At 38.1% G+C, this 21,290-nt stretch overlaps 3 protein-coding genes and 1 non-coding gene across 4 annotated transcripts in view; 3 read left to right on the top strand and 1 right to left on the bottom strand.

The window, feature by feature from the left end:
- Positions 1–4,852, bottom strand: part of LOC111470995 (dual-specificity RNA methyltransferase RlmN) — a 5,085-nt gene extending 233 nt beyond the window's left edge. The window contains exons 1-8 of the mRNA XM_023116666.1: positions 4,495–4,852; positions 3,699–3,809; positions 3,465–3,599; positions 2,574–2,678; positions 1,324–1,493; positions 1,141–1,240; positions 267–529; positions 1–63 (exon numbers count right to left, since the gene is read on the bottom strand). The exon at positions 1–63 is cut by the window's left edge and continues 233 nt beyond it. Coding sequence (XP_022972434.1) covers positions 287–529; positions 1,141–1,240; positions 1,324–1,493; positions 2,574–2,678; positions 3,465–3,599; positions 3,699–3,809; positions 4,495–4,785 — 1,155 coding nt within the window. The 5' untranslated portion in view covers positions 4,786–4,852 and the 3' untranslated portion in view covers positions 1–63; positions 267–286. The remainder of the gene's footprint in view (positions 64–266; positions 530–1,140; positions 1,241–1,323; positions 1,494–2,573; positions 2,679–3,464; positions 3,600–3,698; positions 3,810–4,494) is intronic.
- Positions 4,853–5,543: 691 nt separating this feature from the next.
- Positions 5,544–12,222, top strand: LOC111471001 (RINT1-like protein MAG2). The gene is made up of 5 exons (XM_023116675.1): positions 5,544–6,034; positions 6,150–6,239; positions 8,424–8,527; positions 9,508–11,443; positions 11,596–12,222. The coding sequence occupies exons 1-4, from the start codon at positions 5,740–5,742 to the stop codon at positions 11,416–11,418; spliced, it is 2,400 nt and encodes a 799-aa protein (XP_022972443.1). The 5' UTR covers positions 5,544–5,739; the 3' UTR covers positions 11,419–11,443; positions 11,596–12,222.
- Positions 12,223–12,833: 611 nt separating this feature from the next.
- On the top strand, positions 12,834–12,907 carry TRNAN-GUU. Its single transcript has one exon. It is a non-coding gene; the product is annotated as a tRNA-Asn (tRNA).
- Positions 12,908–13,032: 125 nt separating this feature from the next.
- Positions 13,033–21,254, top strand: LOC111471085 (vacuolar-sorting receptor 3-like). The gene is made up of 12 exons (XM_023116779.1): positions 13,033–13,786; positions 14,125–14,817; positions 14,907–14,995; positions 15,169–15,238; positions 15,829–15,912; positions 16,028–16,104; positions 16,225–16,306; positions 18,105–18,187; positions 18,285–18,351; positions 19,694–19,822; positions 20,531–20,637; positions 20,774–21,254. The coding sequence occupies exons 1-12, from the start codon at positions 13,477–13,479 to the stop codon at positions 20,870–20,872; spliced, it is 1,890 nt and encodes a 629-aa protein (XP_022972547.1). The 5' UTR covers positions 13,033–13,476; the 3' UTR covers positions 20,873–21,254.
- Positions 21,255–21,290: the final 36 nt, after the last annotated feature.

Here is a 21,290-nt window from a genome sequence, read left to right as displayed (position 1 = left end):
CCCCCCCCCCCCCCCCCGAGGCTGATTGACTCGTCCAACCAACCACCAACTTTTAATCAACAGCTGAAACAGAAGAAAGTGCAGAAAAAGATACTAAGATCTATGGCAAACAAATAAAAATTAAAAGAATAAAAAGTTGGCAGCATAGAACAATGGATTCCAGTAGAATTTGTACCCGAAGACAAGCTAGTAAACATCTGAAGATAATATCAACCTGAGTTACATCATCATTCTCGTCTAAAATAGGCACACGAGGCGCAACTCACCTGGTGGTATCTCGTCTAAATCAGAGGTGAAGATCTTCAATGTCAGGTAGAACAGTTGTTTGTTTACCGGAGATTCTATTGGTCTGGCTGACCACCAGTTGACCACATGCACCACTAATATCTTGACCCATCTGCTTACGAATGGTTGTGCGTATATTATACGTACCCCGAAGAACTTGTTGGAATGCTGAAACTTTCTCATCACTACTGGTTTTGAATTGGCTTGAACTACCAATAGGATTGAATGGTATTAAGTTCACAACCTGTTTTTCCAGGAAGGTATAATTTAGTAACATCAAAATTGCTAAGTAAACAAAGGTACTAGATTCATGGGGCGATTACGTGTGAAGTCTCCAAGAAACTTTCGAACACACAAAAAAAATCATGATCAATGATTCTCAAAGCCACTTGCAAGAAAGAAAACGAATCACAGAGTCACTTGTTTATGCAATGCACATATGTGCTCAGAGTTTCTAGACAACGATTCTTAATATATTCGAATGACATCTCACATTTCCTAGGGAGGTAAAGGAATTTTTGGATATGACATTAACGTACCACCCTTTCAAGAATTTAAAAGCCCTATTATGGAAAAACCTCATCAGGGTTTATTTTGGAATATGTGGAAAGAAAGAAATCAGAGAATGTTTGCAGAAAAGACACATACCTATGCAAAACTTTTCGACAATGTTGTTTACCAAGCTATATCTTGGTGTAACCTGTCTAATATTTTTATTTCCTATAGTTATACTTCTCATTGCAAATTGGGAAGTTCTTTTGTAAACAACATGAATTATACATCCCTTTTGTAAATTTCAATCATCAATAAAATTGTCTTTAAAAAAAAAAACCATAATCTATATTGAGAGCTTACCACTAGAAATGTCTCTAACAACTTTCCAAGTTGGTGGGCATGTTGCTCTTCATCATTCACTCCGTCAAGCATTATGTACTCAATGAATATCTTTTGCTGACTGAAACAATAGAAATACATTTAAATTGGAGAAGCGTTGGAGTATCGCGACACGTTCAGCAGAAGCAAATACAACATATTTACCTCTTTTGTTGATATTCTTGGAGAGCATCCATAAGTTTTTGTAAAGGAAAAGCCCGAGCTGCAGGCATTATCTGGCAACGAATATCTTGCGCAGGTGCGTGCAAGGAAACGGCCAAGTTCAATCCCGGTAGATCACCATGCAGTTTGCTTATAGCATGAATAATCCCAACCTACAGGTATACAAAAGAATACAACTTTGACTACTCACCTTCTTTTAACAGTTTAACAGAACTCAAAGGAAGAGGAAACGGATAAGAGGATAGAAACTGACTTAGGAAACGGATAAGAGGATAGAAACTGACTTAGGAAACGGATAAGAGGATAGAAACTGACTTTCTGAACTCCCATTACTTTATTTTATAATCAAATATTCAGGATCAGACTTGAGAAAAATAAAGAATCTCAGACAAAAGACTCATCGTTAGGACAAACACTATTCTCAGATAACAAGATCACTGCCCTTGAAACTTTTTTTCTTTAACAAGAAACAAAGGTTTCATCGATTGATGAACACCGGCCTTGAAACTTCTTAACAACAAATGATAAATCCATCTTTTCACATAATCCAAAAGTATGTTGAGTTTAAATAATGACATTTGGACGTTGTCAAGAGGAGTGAAGGAGAAGATCTTAGTAGTTCAGTAGTTCTACACATTCGCGCAGGAATTGCACTATATGAGTGCATGACCTCAGTTTTTTTTTTTTTTTTGTAAGGAAACTGCTAACAAGTGAATACCTCCAAATATCTCAATTTGTATTCAATCCTTAGAGATGTGAGCCCGATACCTCATGAAAAAGAGAAGGAAAGGATCGACCATATTTTCATCCCCAATGTAGTTTTTATGCCTCATAAAAAAAAAAAATTATCGAAACTTTGGGTCCTCTGACAAGGCCTGTGGAGATACATGAGCCTGAACCCCAAGTAAGGACAAAGCCAGGAGACATGAACAACTTAATCACTCTACGATAACGGAACCATGCATACTTTGATTTTTCTATAATTGTTATCATTATTGGAAATTGAATGGCTTCCTATCCTCATATACCACTTCAATGATGGGAAGATGTAGCTTCCCAGTCTCATTTTCAATATTCTACAGGTAAATTCAATGTGTCTTGAAAGAAAGAAAATCAACAAATAAATCCAGCACTAAGATGAGAACTATCGGGAAACGGTGGAACCTTATAAATTCGTACAAAATTAGATAAAGGACCATAGAAATAGAAAACAGGAAGATCAGAGTACATACAGTTGAGATAGTAATTCTCTTGGGTGATAATAAGAATGGGGAGCCGATCATGACACGGACAGCTTCCACTAAAGCAGAATAGTTATTCAATGGTTCTCCCATTCCCTGTCACAAAATAATAAAATCAACATGAAAAAGTATATTCTAAGAGAAAAAAAAGGTATGAAATGATAGGAAAGCACGAGGCAGGCAACTTCTTGCTAACAAGGAAACAGAGGACAATTAAACAGACATGGGGCCACAATCTGCTAAGAAAATAAAGAGAAGGGGCTTGTGAAGTTGAATGCTCGAAATAAGCCAACAGTAGTCTGGTTCCTGTCATGCACACTTTGTCATTAATCACTACATCTGTCCACAATACCGTAATTCTCTGGAAAATTATTCAATTTTCAAAATTAACCTCACAGTCGAGACAATTTAATTGATGATTGAAATTTACAAAAGGGATGTGTTATCTATAGTGTTTATAAAAGACCTTCCCAATTTACAAGGAGGGAAGTATAACTATAGGAAGTAAAAATATTAGACAGTTTACACCAAGATATAGCTTGGTAAACAATATTGTTGAAAAGTTTTGGGTAGTTCTGTGTCTTTTTTACAAATATTCTCTCATTTCTTTCTTTCCATAGATTCCAAAAGAAAGTCATGATGAAGTTTTTTCATAGTAAGGCTTTTGCACTCTTGAAAGGGTGGTATGTTAAGGCCATATCCAAAGTCAATAAGTTTTGAACAGCAAAGAATGTTCAAGTGTAGGCGAAGAATGATATGGACATAACGCTCTAAGGATGCATACGCCCTAAGGATGCATAAGGATGTCTCCAAAGGGTCTACCTCTAAGTGGAAACTTTTTTGCTACAATAAGTCAGACAAATGAGAGGGTGGAAGAATCACCATGAAAACAACATTGCGTATTTGGAACAAACGGGAGGCATGGACCAACTGCTCTACTATCTCCCCTGAAGTCAGATTGCTTTTGTATCCCATTGTTCCGGTTGCACAGAATCTGCAGCCCATTTTGCAGCCAACCTGAGAACAGACATATAATGAGAAACTTATGATGAAATATCAGAAAAAAAAACAAACAAAATCAGAGAATGCTGACAATGCTGATGAAGAAATTAAAACCTGCGAAGAGATACAGAGAGTAGACCGCAGACCACCTGGACGAGGTTTGTCGCCATATTTTCCCAGCCGAGAATCATACCTCATGATGACAGCCTCCACAAAAGCCCCACTCTAGCAACATGAGGGGAAAAAACTAAGATCTAGGCATAAAGGCATGGGGTAGGATTAACAACATCGAAGATATTTGAAAGAATGATTATAACCGGAAGAGTACTGCAGAAATCAACAGAAACTCACTACTTGATTTGAACTATGATATTATTAAATGGTCTAAATCGCCAAACCTTTAACAGATGGATGAGAGTAAAAAAGAAAAGTTCAAATTTATCCATAAACTCAAGTCATAAGTGGGTGAGTCGATTTTAAAAGCTTTCCGTTTCATCTAATAGAACTTTGAAAATTGCTAACGAACCTACCAAAAAAGTAAACACAATTCATCTAACCAAACAAACAAAAAAAAAAAAAAAAAAAAAAAAAAAAAAAAAAAAAAAAAAAAAAAAAAAAAAAAAAAAAACGAGTTAAGTTCAAATTATATCAGGAAAATACTTGGATTTCCACACAATCAAGCAGATAGGAAACGCTCTTCTTAGCGATAAAGTGCTTAGACCCAACTAATTAAAAACACAAACACAATTTGAAAAATCTGCATAGGTTTGTATTATCACAAAATTTATTTATGTTCAGTATTTTAATTGATGAAATTGACGTTAAAAATTGATTCATTCTGATAAATTTAGGGTGAACATCAAACTTTTCCCAAAAGAAAAAGGGAGAGGCGGAAGGAAGAGGAGGGCACCTGAAGCTTGATAAGGAGCTTGGTGGTGGTCTGATCGGAGGAATCGACGACGGTATTGACGGTGGAAGTAAGAGGCTTAAACTTTGACCGGAGCAAGGAGTAAGTCGCCGATGGCAGCGAAGGCACGGCTTTCTCCCATTGGAATTCGGATGCCATATTTTGGTTCAATAGGTTGTTTGAATCATGAAGCAACTGCTTCCAAATGAAGGGGATGAAGGTCGATTTGATGCCGGCCTTCTCGAACTCGGTTCTCATCTCTCCGGCATCGAATGCAGACCGAAACGCCGCCATCGCTCCGCCGCTCGCTTCTGGTTCGGTGTGCGCAGTAGTTGATACGGGACAGTTTTTTCCTCCTCGGCCTATGAAAATGTCTTAATTACATATATTTAAATTAAATCAATTTTTATGTTATTTCATTTCTCAATTATTTAAATTATAAATTTAATGTTGTATTTTTACAATTTTTTTCAATTCAAATATAATATATTAATTAATTTTAAAATTCTTCAATTTATCTTTACAGCGAGTTAGGGGACAATGGGATAACGATTGTGCACTTCTAACCTAGTGAACAAGTCAACTGTAAGAAATTCGAACATCAAAGACAACGTTAGCGTTTGCTCGGACCTCAAATCACATTTGCGAGAAATGTCTTAGAAAACATGAACGAAGAGAGGTTGAAAGAAAGTTTGAAAGTAGTTATATGACTCTTCAGCTTAAATATCATATAACTCGAGCATGAAAAATTGACAACTAGTCGCATCTCTTATAGTACATTTTGGGGCATTTTAGCCTTGTGGACTGTAGACATAATTTTGGTGAATAGTCATACACTCGCACGAGATTGAAATAATAAAGACCTATCTAAGATGAAAACATGTAGAAGGGGTTGGGAACGAACATACAACTATTGACAACATGTCCTGAACAAGCATGACTGAGTCATCTGATGTTAATACACAAGACTAATACTATGCGTCTCTTTGACCTGATAAGGGAGCTCGATTTTGATATAACATTTACGAAAATAGCCTTCTCTTCCGTTGTTAATTTCTTCGTCTCTCTCTCGCATCTGTGATTTTCGTTCGTCGGGGAAGTGGATTACAGAATGTGATCATCTCAATCAAACCAAAGTCATTAATTTGTAATCATCAATTTCTGGAAGAAATTTGATCAGAGAATCTTGAATCCAGTTTCGTTCGTCGTGATTTGGCTCTCACAATTCTCACTCCATTGGCATCAATCATGGGCGAGCTCAAAGCTCTTCCTGCTCCTTCAGAGCTTTCGCCCTCAGTCCTCTCATTCCTCGATCGTCAGCTATACAACAACGAAACCCTAGCGCAAGCTCCGGCCCTTGTCACCGATCTTCAAAATCAGTGCCACGAATTGAATCTGTCTCTACTTGATCTCAATCGGAGCCTCGGACAGACTCTTCTTTCCCACTCTTCGTTTTCCGATAGTCTTCATGGCCTCCTTGGAGATGTTAATGGAAAATTGGTCGGTCTTGAATCGCTTACTCGCGCTCTGAGTTCCACACAAGGTTTGTGCAGCTTGCTTGCTCGTAGATTTATACACGGAATTATGGTTAGCTGCATGTTACTGTATGTAATTTTTCGTTATTGAGATTGAGATCTCTGCTCGTTGATCTGTTACAGGAGTGGGAATAGCTGATGGGGTGCTGGGGAAGGAGCTATCGTCGCTGGCAAAAGAAGTGGCGAGAATGGAGACGGTGCGAATGTACGCCGGTGAGTTACTGCAGGAATTCTTCCTTGTTTTCTTCCCAGACTATAATAAATGTGGTCGGGGGAAGTGCGTTGAAATGTTGGGCTGGGAATATGATTTGATATCGATCATGAAATGACCATTTTTTCTGCAAGAATCTCCATCTAAAGATTAGATTTCCAAGTAATAAGAATAGAAACATAGCTATTATCTCGACAATCTGTGTATGACGAATCCAGAAAGATTCAAGCATCAAACACCATTTTGCTTGTGATGTTGGAGGGACAATGTTGAAATGGTTAGGAAAGAGTTAAAATGATTCAAGAAAGATTTCCAGTTAATTAATTCAACTTAGTAGAGTCTGTTAATGGTAACAAGACTAATAGCTTGGACATTGCTCTGTTTTGCTTGCTCCCTAGGCATTTTTATAGTCTTTTGGAAGCACAAAGCAGAAGGTGTTTAAGAAAAGTGAGTTTTTTCGATGCTTCTTGCATTATATGGCCTTATTATGAAAAAACAAAGGCTCATTCCTAGTGCTTCTTTCTGTGCGTCCTCGCTAAAAGATTGTGGGAGAACAGCGACCATCTTTTCTGTTCTAGTCTCATGGTGCTCAATTTGTTGGCTAAGTTTATGAGGGTTTTTGATGTGGCTAGGGTTCTACATTCTTTGGCCAAGTTGATGACCTTTGAATTCATTTTGGACCTGCATTTAATCTTCAGTAGAAAACCTTTTGATCAATGTTGGAAGATGCTCTTAGGGGTCATTTGGTTGGAGTAAAGTGGTAGAAATTTTTGTGAAGAGAGGTCTTGCTCTTGCAATTAGCTTTGGAAGGATGCTATTTATCTTATGATTCTTTGATCTTTGAAGTCAAGTTGTCTTTTATTGTAATCCCTCTTCTGTTTTGTTAGCCAATTGTAGAGCCTTTTTTAAACTTCTTGGTTGGTGTATATTCTTGTGAAGCCCTTTTCTTCAAGAATACAAGAACTAAAATCATAGTTTACCTTATTTCTAACCACGTCCTTATTTGTACAATTTGGTGAGTTTGGTCTTAAACGTCTATGATAAACTACGTATATCTGCAGAAGAAATTTATCCTTTTCCACGACTCATTGTTTTTCTATTATATCTTTGATTCATGGATATGCTGTGGTTGTTGGTGTACATTTGTTCTCTGGAAATACCATCCTTGAAATTTTGCCAAGGGAAAAAAAATCTCCTTCGTTTTCTAGTTAGTTTATACACTTTTCTTTTTTTTCTTTTTCTTTTTTTGGCTAGAAGGAAAAAACTTTTGACTAAACTAACTATAATGCAAATGATTCTCACTGAAAATAGTTTCAAAGACAACAAGACACGAAAGAATAAAGATTTGCATATATATATATATATATTTGGATAGGAAACAATTTGATAGGAGAATATTTAAGCTGTAATTGTCGAAAGAGACTAAATTTATACACCAGAAAAGAGCCATGAATAGAGCTGCATCAAGGGTTTCTTGTGGAGAGCTTTCCTTGTCTTGAAAAATCGTGAAGTTCCTTTCATTCGATATTTTTCATAAAACCGCCTGGATGATTTGATGCCAAAGAGTACTATTTGTTGATTGAATGAGTGATCTGTTAACACCAAATTAAGCCAATCTATAATCTCCAAAGGGGAGACAAGCCATCCAAATCCAGATATTTGTTGTGTAGGGGCAGCGAATGAAGATGTGTCTTTGCAACTTTCCAGCTTCCTTACAAAGACAGCACCAATTTGGGGAGATCACAGCCCAAGGGCATCTTCTTTGCAACTGATTTTAAGTTTTGAGGAAAGAATGGTCGAAATCCAACAAAAAGAATTTGTTCTTCTTAGGATAAGGTTCCGTCCAAATGTTCTTATGCTGCTCGATGGAGAGAGCATGATTTCCGTCAGTAAGGTTGTAGACTGATGATTTTATAGAAAGAGTGCCCCTGCTGTGTCACCAAACCCATTGTGAAGGAATAAGCTCAGTAAGGGATGCCTATTTTGAACTTTCATCTTGTTTGAGGTTTCTCTGTAAATTTGGAACTCTAAGAGTTGTTTTCCTTGTCCCAGACATCATCAATGGTAGAACTCTAACAGTAACAGATTTATTTGTATATTCCTGAACCGTCAAAGTACATCTCTAATTTATCTATCTCACTTTCATCTACATAGTTCAAAATTTGTTTATCTTTCAAATCTTTCAGAAACAACAATGAAGCTTGATAGCATGATAGGAGATATTGAAGATGCTGTATCTTCTGCAATAAACAAAAACTTGAGGAAGTATTCCCCAGCTCAGAGTTCAGAGGTGAGGATTTTCTAACTCTTTGTGTAAAGGTGGTTTCTTTATAATGTGAGGGTAAAATAGAATGCAAAAAGGGAAGGAAACCCTGCTGTTGGCTGCTTTCTCAACGCCCTTGCACCACATTAATTTTCTTCTTTTAATTTTCTTTTTTTCCAATGAGTAAGTTATAGTTTGATCTCAAACTTCTATTATCAACTATATAACCAAAAAATCGCTCCTTGATTAGGAAATTCATTTTAAACTCATCAAGATTAGTATCTCATTGGTGTTCTTTTATCTCAAGTTTTTGAAGGCTATTAATTCTCTGATATTTGTTCAAACTGGATGGCTTTTTGTAGGATTTTTTTTTCTACTTTTTTCCCCTTTTATTGTGCTTTCTTTTTCTATAAATTGTAGGCTGGGCACTTTTGTACTCTTTCTAACTTCGCAATCATTAATGATTAATGAAAGCTTCGTTTCTTGTTTAAAAGAATATAGGTTGTTTACTTTGATCTGCTGGTGTTTCTGTTGTATTTCGTAATTGAACGACAATCTTTTTGGGTTTTGGTACATTGGAGGAGGTTTAGGGGTTAGGTTCTCTTCAAAACTATTGTTTTTAGTGTGCCTATTTTACCAGTAGCTTGGGTCCCCTTAGTAATTCTCTCTCGTTTTGTATTTAGTTCTCCTCGTGTTAATTGTGCTTGTTTTTCATGTGGCCTTCTCTTTACCTCTGTTAATATCAATGGAAACTGGTTTTTTCGTTCACAATAAATAAAAAGAAAAATTTAGTGTATCAAAATGTTGAATCTAATAGTCAGTCTGAACATCTAGTAGTTAGAAATTTGAATCCGTCAACCCCACATGTTGTTGAACTAAAAAATTATTGGATTTAGTAATAAAAAGCATTCATATCAAAGTAATGAAACATAGATTTCCCATTTCTCCTCTTGGATTTATACTCTTAACATCCTCAAAACTGACCTTCTGATGACATTCTTGTGTAGGATGCGAGGCTGCTCGCTATAAAAACCCTTAAACTTACTGAAGATATCTTAGTATCAGTTTCAAAAACACGGCCACAGTGGACACATCTTGTGTCAGCAGTTGACCACAGAGTTGATCGGGCTTTAGCTATTTTAAGACCTCAGGCAATCGCAGACCACCGCTCACTTCTTGCTTCCCTTGGATGGCCCCCCCCTCTCTCCAGTGTAACTGTTGCAGGTGATGCAACAAAATCGACTGAATCCCAAAATCCTCTCTTCACAATGCAAGGAAAGCTCAAACAGCAATACTGTGAAAATTTTCTTGCCCTATGCAGCCTACAAGAGCTTCAAAGACGAAGGAAATCTCGACAGCTTGAGGGTTATAATCGAGAGGTTTCTTTGCAACAACCCCTTTGGGCAATTGAAGAGCTTGTAAATCCTATATCATTAGCAGCTCAAGGTCATTTTTCAAAGTGGGTTGATAAGCCAGAATTTATTTTTGTTCTTACTTATAAGATTACCAGGGATTATATTGACTCTATGGACGAAGTTTTGCAACCTCTTGTCGATGAAGCGAGGCTGGTGGGGTATAGTTGCAGAGAAGAATGGATATCATCAATTGTATCCTCCTTGTCAACTTACTTGGCAAAGGAGATATTCCCAAATTATATTAGCCAACTCGATGAAGATTCTGACACTGGTATTCAATCACAGGCTAGAATAGCATGGCTTCATCTAGTCGACCTGATGATATCGTTTGATAAAAGAATCAAATCACTTGTTGAGCAGTCTGGACTTTTGCTTTCCTTTGATGAAAATGAGAACATGCAAAGAATTTCTTCATTAGCTATCTTCTGTGATAGACCTGATTGGCTTGATTTATGGGCAGAAATGGAGCTAAGTGATGCACTGGCCAAGCTGCAAATGGAGGTCGATAACGAACGGAACTGGTCTGATAAGATTCCAGCTGCAACTCTACCTTCTTCCTCTGAGCATTCTAAATCTCCTGCAATTTCCTCCGTTTTTATTAAGCACCTCTCGTCTTTGGTTTATCGCTGTCGATCTCTGCCTACTATCTCATTGAGGTCAAGATTTTTCAAGCTAGCTGGTTCTCCTATCATAGCTAAATTTTTGAGGTGTGTACTAATCAGGTGCCAGGAAGCTGAAGGTTTAACAGCCTTGACAGATGACGATGCACTGATTAAAGTTGCAAACTCGATTAATGCGGCACGATATTTTGAGTCTATCTTAAAAGAATGGCGTGAAGACATGTTTTTCCTCGAGATGGGATCAGTTTCAGATGGTCAACTAGGTGTACTGGATGGCGACGGCGACGGTGATGTTGATGGGCTGTTAGAAAGTCGATCAACTGGTATCATCGACCAAGAGATTAGAAATTTGGAGGAGTTTAGACAGGAATGGGTTGAGAAAATATCGACAGTAATTTTAAGGGGATTTGACGCTGAAAGTCGAGATTACATAAAAAACAAAAAACAATGGAAGGAAAAATCTGAAGATGGTTGGACAGTTTCCAGGCTTTTAGTTGGGGCTTTGGATTATCTGGCTGGGAAAATGTCAACTTTAGAGGAAAATTTGAATGGTATAGACTTCGTTTTTCTCTGGAGAACCTTGGCTGCTGGTGTGGATCGGTTTCTTTTTAATGGCATAATGATGAGCAATGTGCAGTTTAATGATGTTGGAGTGAAGAGATTTGGTGATGATATGGAAGTTTTGTTTGGGATCTTTAGGTCTTGGTGTTTGAGGCCTGAAGGCTTTTTCCCAAAACTAAGTGAGAGCATGAGATTGCTGAAGATGAAGGAAGAACAACTTAAAAGTAGTTTGGTGGGAGGGCAGGCTTGGATGAAGGAAAATGGGTTGAAACATTTGAGTACCATTGAAGCTGATAGGATTGTGAAGAGTAGGATGTTATAGAATTGGAATGGGCATCGACGCTCGGGTAAGCTCTAGCTTCTCTCGTATTGTCGAGAGTGGGTTTGAAATGGTTAAAATGAGAATGAATGATGATAGTTTTTGTCTATGTAGGGAAAAGAATCGTTATGTTTCATTATATTGGTTTTTATTAATATTGTAGATATATTCTTAATGCAGGTAGCGTTCGACTGGTTAAGACGTTAGAGCCTCTCGTAGATTGAATCGACATTCCATTCATATCTTCATTAGATCGAGATTTTGACATGTTTTTGTGTTGATATTGATGACTGGTAACTTGATTTAAGGAAAAAATATGTTGTGATGACACATGCACCTCCATACTTGAGGATAGTACTCGATATTGTTCTCAACTAAGTTCATGGATCTCACTGATACTTGAACAAGCTTGCACGGCTTGCATTGGTTGCACTTAGAATCACAGTCTCCTGGAAATGAGCCCTTCCTCATATGCTTCCTTCCAACCACACCTTTACGGCCTCCATTTCCCTCTCCTTCCTTTTCAAAAATTACAAAAAACGACACAGTCAGGTAAGTCAAGCACGTCCTAAATCGTGTAGAAGGGAGAACTTACAGGTGCAGGTGATGGAGCAGTCGAGAGAGTTCCCGAGCGGGCGAGACAAGAAAAGCCAAGCAATGTGAGAGCGAAAACGAGAGCGAGAGCGGTTTTGATCTTTAGCTCCATGCGTGGCTTGGAGGATATATGATGAATGCCAAACATTTTGTTTCAAGTTTATATGAATTTGTATGGTGAAGAAATGAAATGAGGTTGAAAGGGTCTTAATGTGAAGGGCAGTTGTGAAACTTTAGGGTATTGAAAGGTTCAAGGTGTGCCCTTCCACACCTCCCACATATATAGGTCAAAATAGAAAGTGACGTCATCCCTCCAAAAAGCCCCATCTAAAATTTGAAGCTTTGGTCATGTGAGGACTTTACATTTTTATTTTTATTTTTATTTATAATTAATTATAAATAAACCGAATAAAACAGTAACAATATTTTCAAAAGTTTTACTTTAGTTACCGTCTTTTATTCATTTTGGTTCCTGTACTTTTAATATTATGATTCATATCGTTACACATTTGACATTAATTTATGGCTAAGTTTGTAAATTTAAATTTTGATTAAAAAAAAAAAAACCAAAATGATCATTTTTTAAAAAAATATGAAAACCCAAATGAATATTTTCAAATTATAAGATCCAAAATAAATATTTATAAATTACGAGGACTTCTTTAATTAAATATATTTTGATATTGTCATACCTAGTCCACTTATTATTATATTTAATGAAAATTTAATTTATTTTGTTTATTGTTAGTGTATGTTTAAAATGATGCTAAATATGTATCTAAAAAGAAATAAAAAATAAAAACTAAATATTATTAAAACAAGTAGCTGGAATAGCTCAGTTGGTTAGAGCGTGTGGCTGTTAACCACAAGGTCGGAGGTTCAAGCCCTCCTTCTAGCGTCGTTTATTGAAACCATTTTTTTTTTTTTCATAGCTAATAGTATTTTTGAAAATGAATCTTAAAAAAATTTAACTCAATTTGGTTAAAAAAGAAAAAGAAAAAAAGAAGAAGAAGAACACATCTAGTCAGTTTCCTCGACAAATGACAGATCTTGAAAATACTGTTCTTTTGGGGGAAAAAACACATTACAAATTCTCGATTCTTGAAAGATGTTCCATTCCAGGGGTTTCTTCCCTTGATTTTCCAATTCCGGCACTGAGACTTGAAAATCTCTGTTAAAATCGATATTTAAAGCAAGTGGGGGATGATGTCGCGTTATTAAATCCTCTTCTTCAAAGATTTCACACAGATCATGTCTCGTTTTTCTCTTCGCTCATCCAGTTGCGAAGACTGAAACGCGCGCCCTTCTTTATGGCAACGGCGGCGGCGGATTTCTGTTTATAGCAATTTGATCGATCCGTTTGAAGAATTTTTAGCTTCGTTTTGATTTGATTGAATCTTAGAAGTGGAAGAACCACTTGCGAATTGGAACTTCGGTTTATTTTATCAATCATCTGAGATTGCGTTAATGGAGATTCGTAAATCGGGTTTGAGTTTGTTTATAGGGTTTCTTCTTGTGCCGTCTTTGGCGTCTCTGTCTGTGGCCAAATTCGTTGTTGAAAAGAATAGCTTAAGGGTTACATCGCCTGAGGATTTGAAAGGTACCTACGATAGTGCCATTGGAAATTTCGGGATTCCTCAATATGGTGGTAGCATGTCTGGAACTGTGGTGTTTCCTAAGGATAATCAAAAGGGTTGCAGAGAGTTCAGCGACGCCGGGATTTCATTCCAGTCCAAACCAGGAGCTCTCCCTACGTTCGTTTTGGTTGATCGGGGAGGTAAATTTTGCTCTTAATTATGATCTTTGTTCTTGAAAATTCATTGGCTGGTTCGTTTGAGGCTAAATTTGCTTCCATGTAGCTAATTGAAGATATCATTTTCTCTTTATCGAGAACTGTTGTGCATGTTTATCTATGTACTGATTGAGTTGTTACAGTAATGAAATCATTTGCTTGAGTTATCAAGAAGTGTTGTTCGTTCATGTAGAGAAATTGTTGGTCCCTGATGTCAAATTTGATAAACTTTCCCATATGGTTTATATTGCTCTGTATTTTGCCTTCATGAGGAACAATTTTGTTTGGAGTATTGATCTTTTTCTCTTTATGTTGGCTTCCAGATTGTTTTTTTGCCTTGAAGGTCTGGAATGCGCAGAAAGCCGGTGCTTCTGCAGTTCTTGTTGCAGACAACATTGAGGAAAGGTTAATAACCATGGACTCCCCTGAAGAGGACAGTTCAATGGCGAAATACATCGAAAACATAACAATACCATCTGCACTGATTGAAAGAAGTTTTGGTGAAAAACTGAAAAAAGGGATTAGTTCTGGAGAAATGGTCAGTGTGAGTCTTGATTGGAGGGAAGCTGTACCGCACCCAGATGACCGTGTGGAATATGAGTTATGGACTAATAGTAACGATGAATGTGGTGTTAAGTGTGACATGCTGATGGAATTCTTGAAGGATTTTAAAGGTGCAGCTCAGTTACTTGAAAAGGGTGGCTACTCGCAATTCACACCACATTACATAACTTGGTATTGCCCACAGGCATTCATTCTAAGCAAGCAGTGCAAGTCTCAATGTATCAATCATGGGAGGTACTGTGCTCCTGATCCTGAACAGGATTTCAGTTCTGGCTATGATGGGAAAGACGTGGTGATTGAAAACTTGAGGCAGCTATGTGTTTTCAAAGTGGCGAACGAGACTGGAAAGCCTTGGATTTGGTGGGACTATGTGACAGATTTTCAGATTAGATGTCCAATGAAGGATAAAAAGTACAACAAGGAATGTGCCGATGGCGTTATTAAGTCTCTTGGTATGCTGGTTATTGATGCATATTATATTGTCGAGGATACTCGTTCAATACCGTAATGTTTTTTTAAATTTGTTTCAACTTTTGTGTAGAGCTTGATGGTAAAAAGATAGAGACGTGCATGGGGGATCCAAATGCTGATGTTGTAAATCCAGTTCTGAAAGAAGAGCAAGACGCCCAAGTCCGTGTTTCCTACCGACATCCCTTCCCCTGCTCTCCATATGATAAATTTTTAATTATATCAATTATATTCTTCATTTAAAACACGAGAAGATTCTTATATTTATTTCCCATTAGGTACATAAGTTCAATTAACTACTATCTAGTCTTGCCTGATTCAAATATTGTTTGCAGGTAGGGAAAGGAACCAGAGGAGATGTTACCATATTGCCTACCCTTGTTGTCAATAATCGACAATATCGAGGTCTGTTCTGCTTATATTTTTTGTAACAACCCAAGCCCACTGCTAATAGATATTGTCCTCTTTCGACTTTCCTTTCTGGGCTTCCCCTCAAGGTTTTAAAACGCGTATGATAGGTAGAGATTTCCACACCCTTATAAAGAATGATTTGTTCCCCTCTCCAACCAATGTGGGATCTCACAATTCACCCTCCTTGGAGACCCAACGTCCTCGCTGGCACATTGCATGGTGTCTTGCTCTGATACCATTTGTAACATCCCAAACCTATCACTAGTAAGTATTGTCCTCCTTGGGTTAATTTAGGGTTTGGTTACAAATGATATCAGAGCCAGACACCGAGCGGTGTGCCAGCGAGGACGTTGGGCTCTCGGGGGGGTGGATTGTGAGATCCCACATCGGTTGGTGAAGGGAACAAAACATTCTTTATAAGGGTGTGGAAACCTCTCCCTAGAAGACGCGTTTTAAAAACCTTGAGGGGATGCCCGAAAGGGAAAGCACAAAAAGGACAATATCTGTTAGTTGTGGGTTTGGGATGTTACATTATATGTGTCTGTTGTTCTGGACATTTCCTTTTTTGACCCAAGTGCTTGCAGGCAAATTGGAGAAAGGTGCAGTTCTGAAGGCCATATGTTCAGGATTCGAGGAAACAACTGAACCTGCCATTTGTTTGAGTAGTGGTATGTCGTTATGGTTTCTCAACTGTTTATTCATTCTCACTTTGATTGTTATTTGCTCATTTACTTTCCCTTGATTGATTTAACTTTATTTGATTTTGGTGACTGATCATGATAGATGTAGAGACCAATGAATGCTTAGATAACAATGGTGGTTGCTGGCAGGATAAAGCAGCCAAACTAACAGCCTGCAGGGTAAGAATCAAGATTATATGGCAAACTAGGTGTCGAATTTTAGTAAATTAAACCAAGGGTAGATTACATCAGAAGACTATTACTGTGTTATTTTTTATTGACAAGTTTTGATTTACATAGGATACTTTTCGTGGGAGGGTATGTGAATGCCCACTTGTTGATGGTGTGCAGTTCAAAGGAGATGGTTACACCACTTGTGCAGGTATTAGTTATGCATTTTCTTGTCTATGGAGATGCATTAATAGATTATAGATGCCGACAAAATTGTTATCAAATATCAATAATAGTGTGAGATCCCACATTGGTTGAAGAGGGGAACGAATCATTCCTCATAAGGGTGTGGAAACCTCTCCCTAGTAGACGTGCTTTAAAACCGTGAGGCTGACGGCGATATGTAAGGGCCAAAGCGGATAATATTTGCTAGTGGTAGGCTTGAGCTATTACAAATATTTACCGTAAAATTTTGAAAGCTTCCTAAGAGCCAGAGGTTGAGAAACCATTCCCTCAAAGAACTACATAAGAGCCTGCTAACCAGAGTGTTCAACGATTAGCTCTTATATCCCTCTGCTAAACCCATAGAACAACTGCATCTTTTAGTAGCAACGATTAGCTCTTATATCCCTCTGCTAAACCCATAGAACAACTGCATCTTTTAGTAGCATTTGGCATCAGGAAGGTCATTGAATTATTGTAATATGAGCCTGGAGAATATTTCGTGGTTATTTGAAACGGTCTCAAAAGGGTTTTCCATTATTTGGAACAAAGAATCCTATAAACATGTTTGGATAATTATTTTTAGAAGCTCTCTTTTTTGTTATCTCAAATTTCCTTTTAGGCGTCACCCTCTCTTCATTGAACTCATACCTTCCCGCCCATATAAAGCCTGTATCTGATTGCTAGCCACTTGCATCTTCACGAGTATCATTGAACACTTTGAAATTCAACCAGTTTAAAAGTATCAAAACAAGCCTTAAAGAAACTAGCTTCTTAGAGATTGTTGTGTTTGGTCTATTGATCTATGTGGTGTTTTCACTTGTAAATTGCTGTATGGTCATCTGGTTTCTTGTCCATCCTCATTTTCTCCTTTCTTCTATACATTTTGGAAGTTGAAAATTGTAACAACCCAAACCCACTACTAGCAGATATTCTCCTATTTGGACTTTCTCTTTCAGGTTTCTCCTCCAGGTTTTTAGAACGTGTCTGCTAGAGAGAGGTTCTACGCCCTTATAAAGAATGCTTCGTTCTCCTCTTTATTTGATGTGGGATCTCACAATTCACCCCCCCTTTGGGGCCCAACGTCCTCGCTAGCGCTCATTCTCCTCTCCAATTGATGTGAGATCTCACCATCCACCCCCCTTCGGGGCCCAACGAGGATGCTGGCACTCGTTCCTCTCTCCAATCGATGTGAGATCTCTCAATCCACCCCTTTTGAAGCCTAGCGTCCTCGCTGACACACTACTCGGTGTCCACCCCCTTCAGGGCTCAACGTTCTTGTTAGCACACCACCTAGTGTCTGGGTCTAATACCATTTATAACAACCCAAACTCGCTGCTAGTAGATATTGTTCTCTTTGTGCTTTTCCTTTCAGGCTTCCCTAAGGTTTTTAAAACGCGTCTACTAGGGAGAGGTTTCCACACCCTATGCTTTGTTCCCCTCTCCAACCGAATTGGGATGTCACAAAGATCGAAGCCACAAGCAATTCAATATTTTTTCTGGCTGGTTGCTTTTGGAAGATTAACACCTTACACTTTATAAAGAGAGTATCTACTTTTATCCTTGGCCCCATTTGGTGTTTCATTTGTAAATGTGATTCTGATGACTCAAACCACTCGTGAAGACCGTACGTTTCCTCTCAAAACAATGACTCCAAGCAACAATCCTAACAACATCAAGCCCAAGAATTTCATTTTCATTTGAGAAGGCACCTTGAAAAGTTCTGTTTCAGTTAGAGCTATTTTGCAGCTGTACGAAATAAAAATATTAATAATTTTTGCTTTCAGCGAGTGGGCCTGCAAGGTGCAAAATTAATAATGGAGGATGTTGGCACGAGACCCGGGATGGACATACATTCTCTGCTTGTTCGGTTAGTCATCTTCACATTTCTCTCTAAACTGCCTCAGCCTTTTCCTTTAATAGTCGATTCGGGGTTTTAGATTATAACACTTACCATTTTTATGCAGGATGATGGCAATGTGAAATGCTCGTGTCCTCCAGGGTTTAAAGGCGATGGTGTCAAAAGCTGTGAAGGTATGAACACTGAAATTCTACGCGCTATTTGGTTTTATACACGTTTAGTTTTAAAATTATGGGGAAATGAAATATATACAAGAGCTCAAGTGTTTGCTATTCTGAATCAAGAACCCCTATGAATGCATGTTTTATGAAAACTAGAGTTTTTGTGGAGTTTTATAATGTTCATTGAATTATATGAGAGAAGTTTTCTATTCATAAATCAATCATCAAAAGAAATATCCAAACCGTAATATAACCCTGAAAATTTGCAAAATATAAGTTAGTATCTCATCTCATTCAAATGTGACGTGAGTTCATTCTTGTACCCCTCCCCTACTCGGACGACACACAGAACATACAAATTTTTGTTGGGTTGGGAAGAGGTGGACATCTTCCCTCCCCTTCCTTTGGGTTTTGAATGAAGCTTTTTCTTTGAAAAACTTCATTATCAAGGAAAATTAGACCGGTGTAGAGATAGTTTCATTCTTGCAAGCATGTCAAGATAAGTAAGTGACATGACTAGGCCGCAAGAGATGTAGGGGGAAAGCCAGAACTGCTCTTGGGTTGGGGAATTACTAAAAGTATTTGAATTGAATCTCTCCTATTACGACATGGTTTTGGGACAAACCAAGGTAGAAGTTGGTGGGCATCCTATGCCCAAGTGGAGGAAAGATACATGAATGAATCGACACAACATCTGAATGTGATGTTTAAAAGAATATATAGTTACTACCTATATTAACAATGTGCACTTTTCTTTTTGATTGATCAATTATAGGATCACCAAAATTAAGCGTGTTTGACCTAGAACAATTCTGTGTTGAGTGACTTCTTAGGAACTTTTTTAGGAAGTGTGTGAGCGAGGACAAATCGGACTGAAAGGACCCATATTAGTATACCGAGATAATCTTCACCCTCACAAGCAACTCAAGATAGATAGGTGGCTAGGCTAGGTCGCATGGAATGCAGGAAAATGTCGGAATCGTTAGGAGCTCAATCGTGAGCCCCTAACGATTCTGACATTTTATAATATTGGAAAATCAAAAATCTCCCTCCACACATTCGAAAAACTTCTAAAAGTGTTTTTTTTTCTTCGTTTAAAAACAAGCAAGGCTTATCTCCACAATACTTAACACACAGCACAAACTAAATTGAACCCAACACCAAAACCGGACATGTTTTTTTGCACTCTTTCCACTGTTATAACATTCTAAGCACGCATTCCACAAGAAGCTTCTACCTCGTTTTAGTTTAACGAATGAAAATATTATCAAATTTACACGAACGACAACTCTTCTGGTACTGGTCATTAAGGTAGTTTTTATAATTTGTTCTTGCTTGATGTTGTGACGTGCAGATATCGACGAATGCAAAGAGAAGAAAGCCTGTCAGTGCCCTGAATGTAGCTGCAAAAATACCTGGGGCAGCTACAACTGCAGCTGCAGTGGTGATCTTTTGTATATGAGATCCCATGATACTTGTATAAGTAAGCAACAACATCTTCACGCATTGTTATTTTTCGTTTTTCTTTTATGTTTTCAATAGAAAAATAATTAAAGAACAATCTTATTGATGAAATTAAATGTATGTAATGATGGATAAAACCCAAAAGACTAGTGTGAGATCCCACTTCGGTTGGAGGGGAACGGACGGAGCATTCATTATAAGGGTGTGGAAACCTCTCCCTAGCAAACATGTTTTAGAAACCTTGAGGGGAAGTCTGAAAGGGAAAGCCCAAAGAAGACATATCTGTTAGTGGTGGGCTTGGACTATTACAAATGGTATCAGAGCCAGACACCGAGCGAGTGTCAACGAGGACAGTGGGCCCCAAGGAGGGTGGATTGTGAGATCCCACATCGGTTGGAGAGGGGAATGAAGCATTCTTTATAAGGGTGTGGAAATCTCTCCTTAGCAGACGCGTTTTAAAAACCTCGAGGCGAACCCCAAAAGGGAAAGTCTATTAGCAGTGGGCTTGGGTTATTACAACTAACTTGCACTGTATTAAGCCACAGAGCATGCCACTTGTTCTTCAGCCTAAGACACCCGAAACGCATCCGTGTAATGAAGTTATAATTCCTGCTGGGAAAGGGAACTTTAAAGGTCCCAAAAGATACCAAATTGGATCAAGGGATTGGTGGGGGTTGATGGCTGTTTGGGGGCTGTTCTTCACTAACGTTCCATCTCCATTTTGTAGGTAAAGCGTCGAGTGGGCGATCGGCCTGGACTGCTGTTTGGGTTATCTTGATAGGCCTGGCTATGGCTGCTGGTGGAGCATACCTAGTATACAAATACAGATTAAGGGTAAGCTTAAAAAAGACGTTTCTTTCTCTACTGCTTCCTGACGAATGATTGATAGACACGGATTGCCGGGTCTTCCCGTTTGTTTTCCTTGTCATACATGGATTGATAATCCTTGGGATGTTCTGTTTCTTTGCAGTCATACATGGATTCAGAAATCCGAGCTATTATGGCTCAGTACATGCCTCTCGACAGCCAAGCCGAAGTTCCGAACCATGTCAATGAGAATCGTGCGTAAGAAGGAAGACGATACAGTAGGAATCTGTCGACGGTTGCACACAGCAGAGTGTGGAGCGGTCTGTCATGTCGAACACAAACTCGCAGTGCAGTGATGGGTTTTTGAGGGTAGATCTTTACATTCTTGTAATATATGACACTAAAACGTCAAATGGTTTTGAATTTGACAGACTATAGCATGCTGAGGAGTCCTCCAGATTCTTATTTGGGCAGTTGCAGAGGACTCGTGTGATTGACTTATGCCTTTGAATGGGCTAAGCTAAGCATGGTGGGAAGGTTAAATATGGTTATGTAACTTTATCAGACTGTTATTTGTAGCATTTTAATGTCAAATGTTTTATCCTTTTCAAAGTATTACGTTCGGATAAGGAGATTATTCAAAATGTGTTTAAATCAATTCACTAATGAAATTTAGAGTC

This window comes from Cucurbita maxima, unplaced genomic scaffold, assembly GCF_002738345.1.
Source record: "Cucurbita maxima cultivar Rimu unplaced genomic scaffold, Cmax_1.0 Cma_Scf00048, whole genome shotgun sequence".
Classification (NCBI taxonomy): Eukaryota; Viridiplantae; Streptophyta; class Magnoliopsida; order Cucurbitales; family Cucurbitaceae; genus Cucurbita; species Cucurbita maxima.
This window is presented reverse-complemented; position numbering and strand designations above follow the sequence as displayed.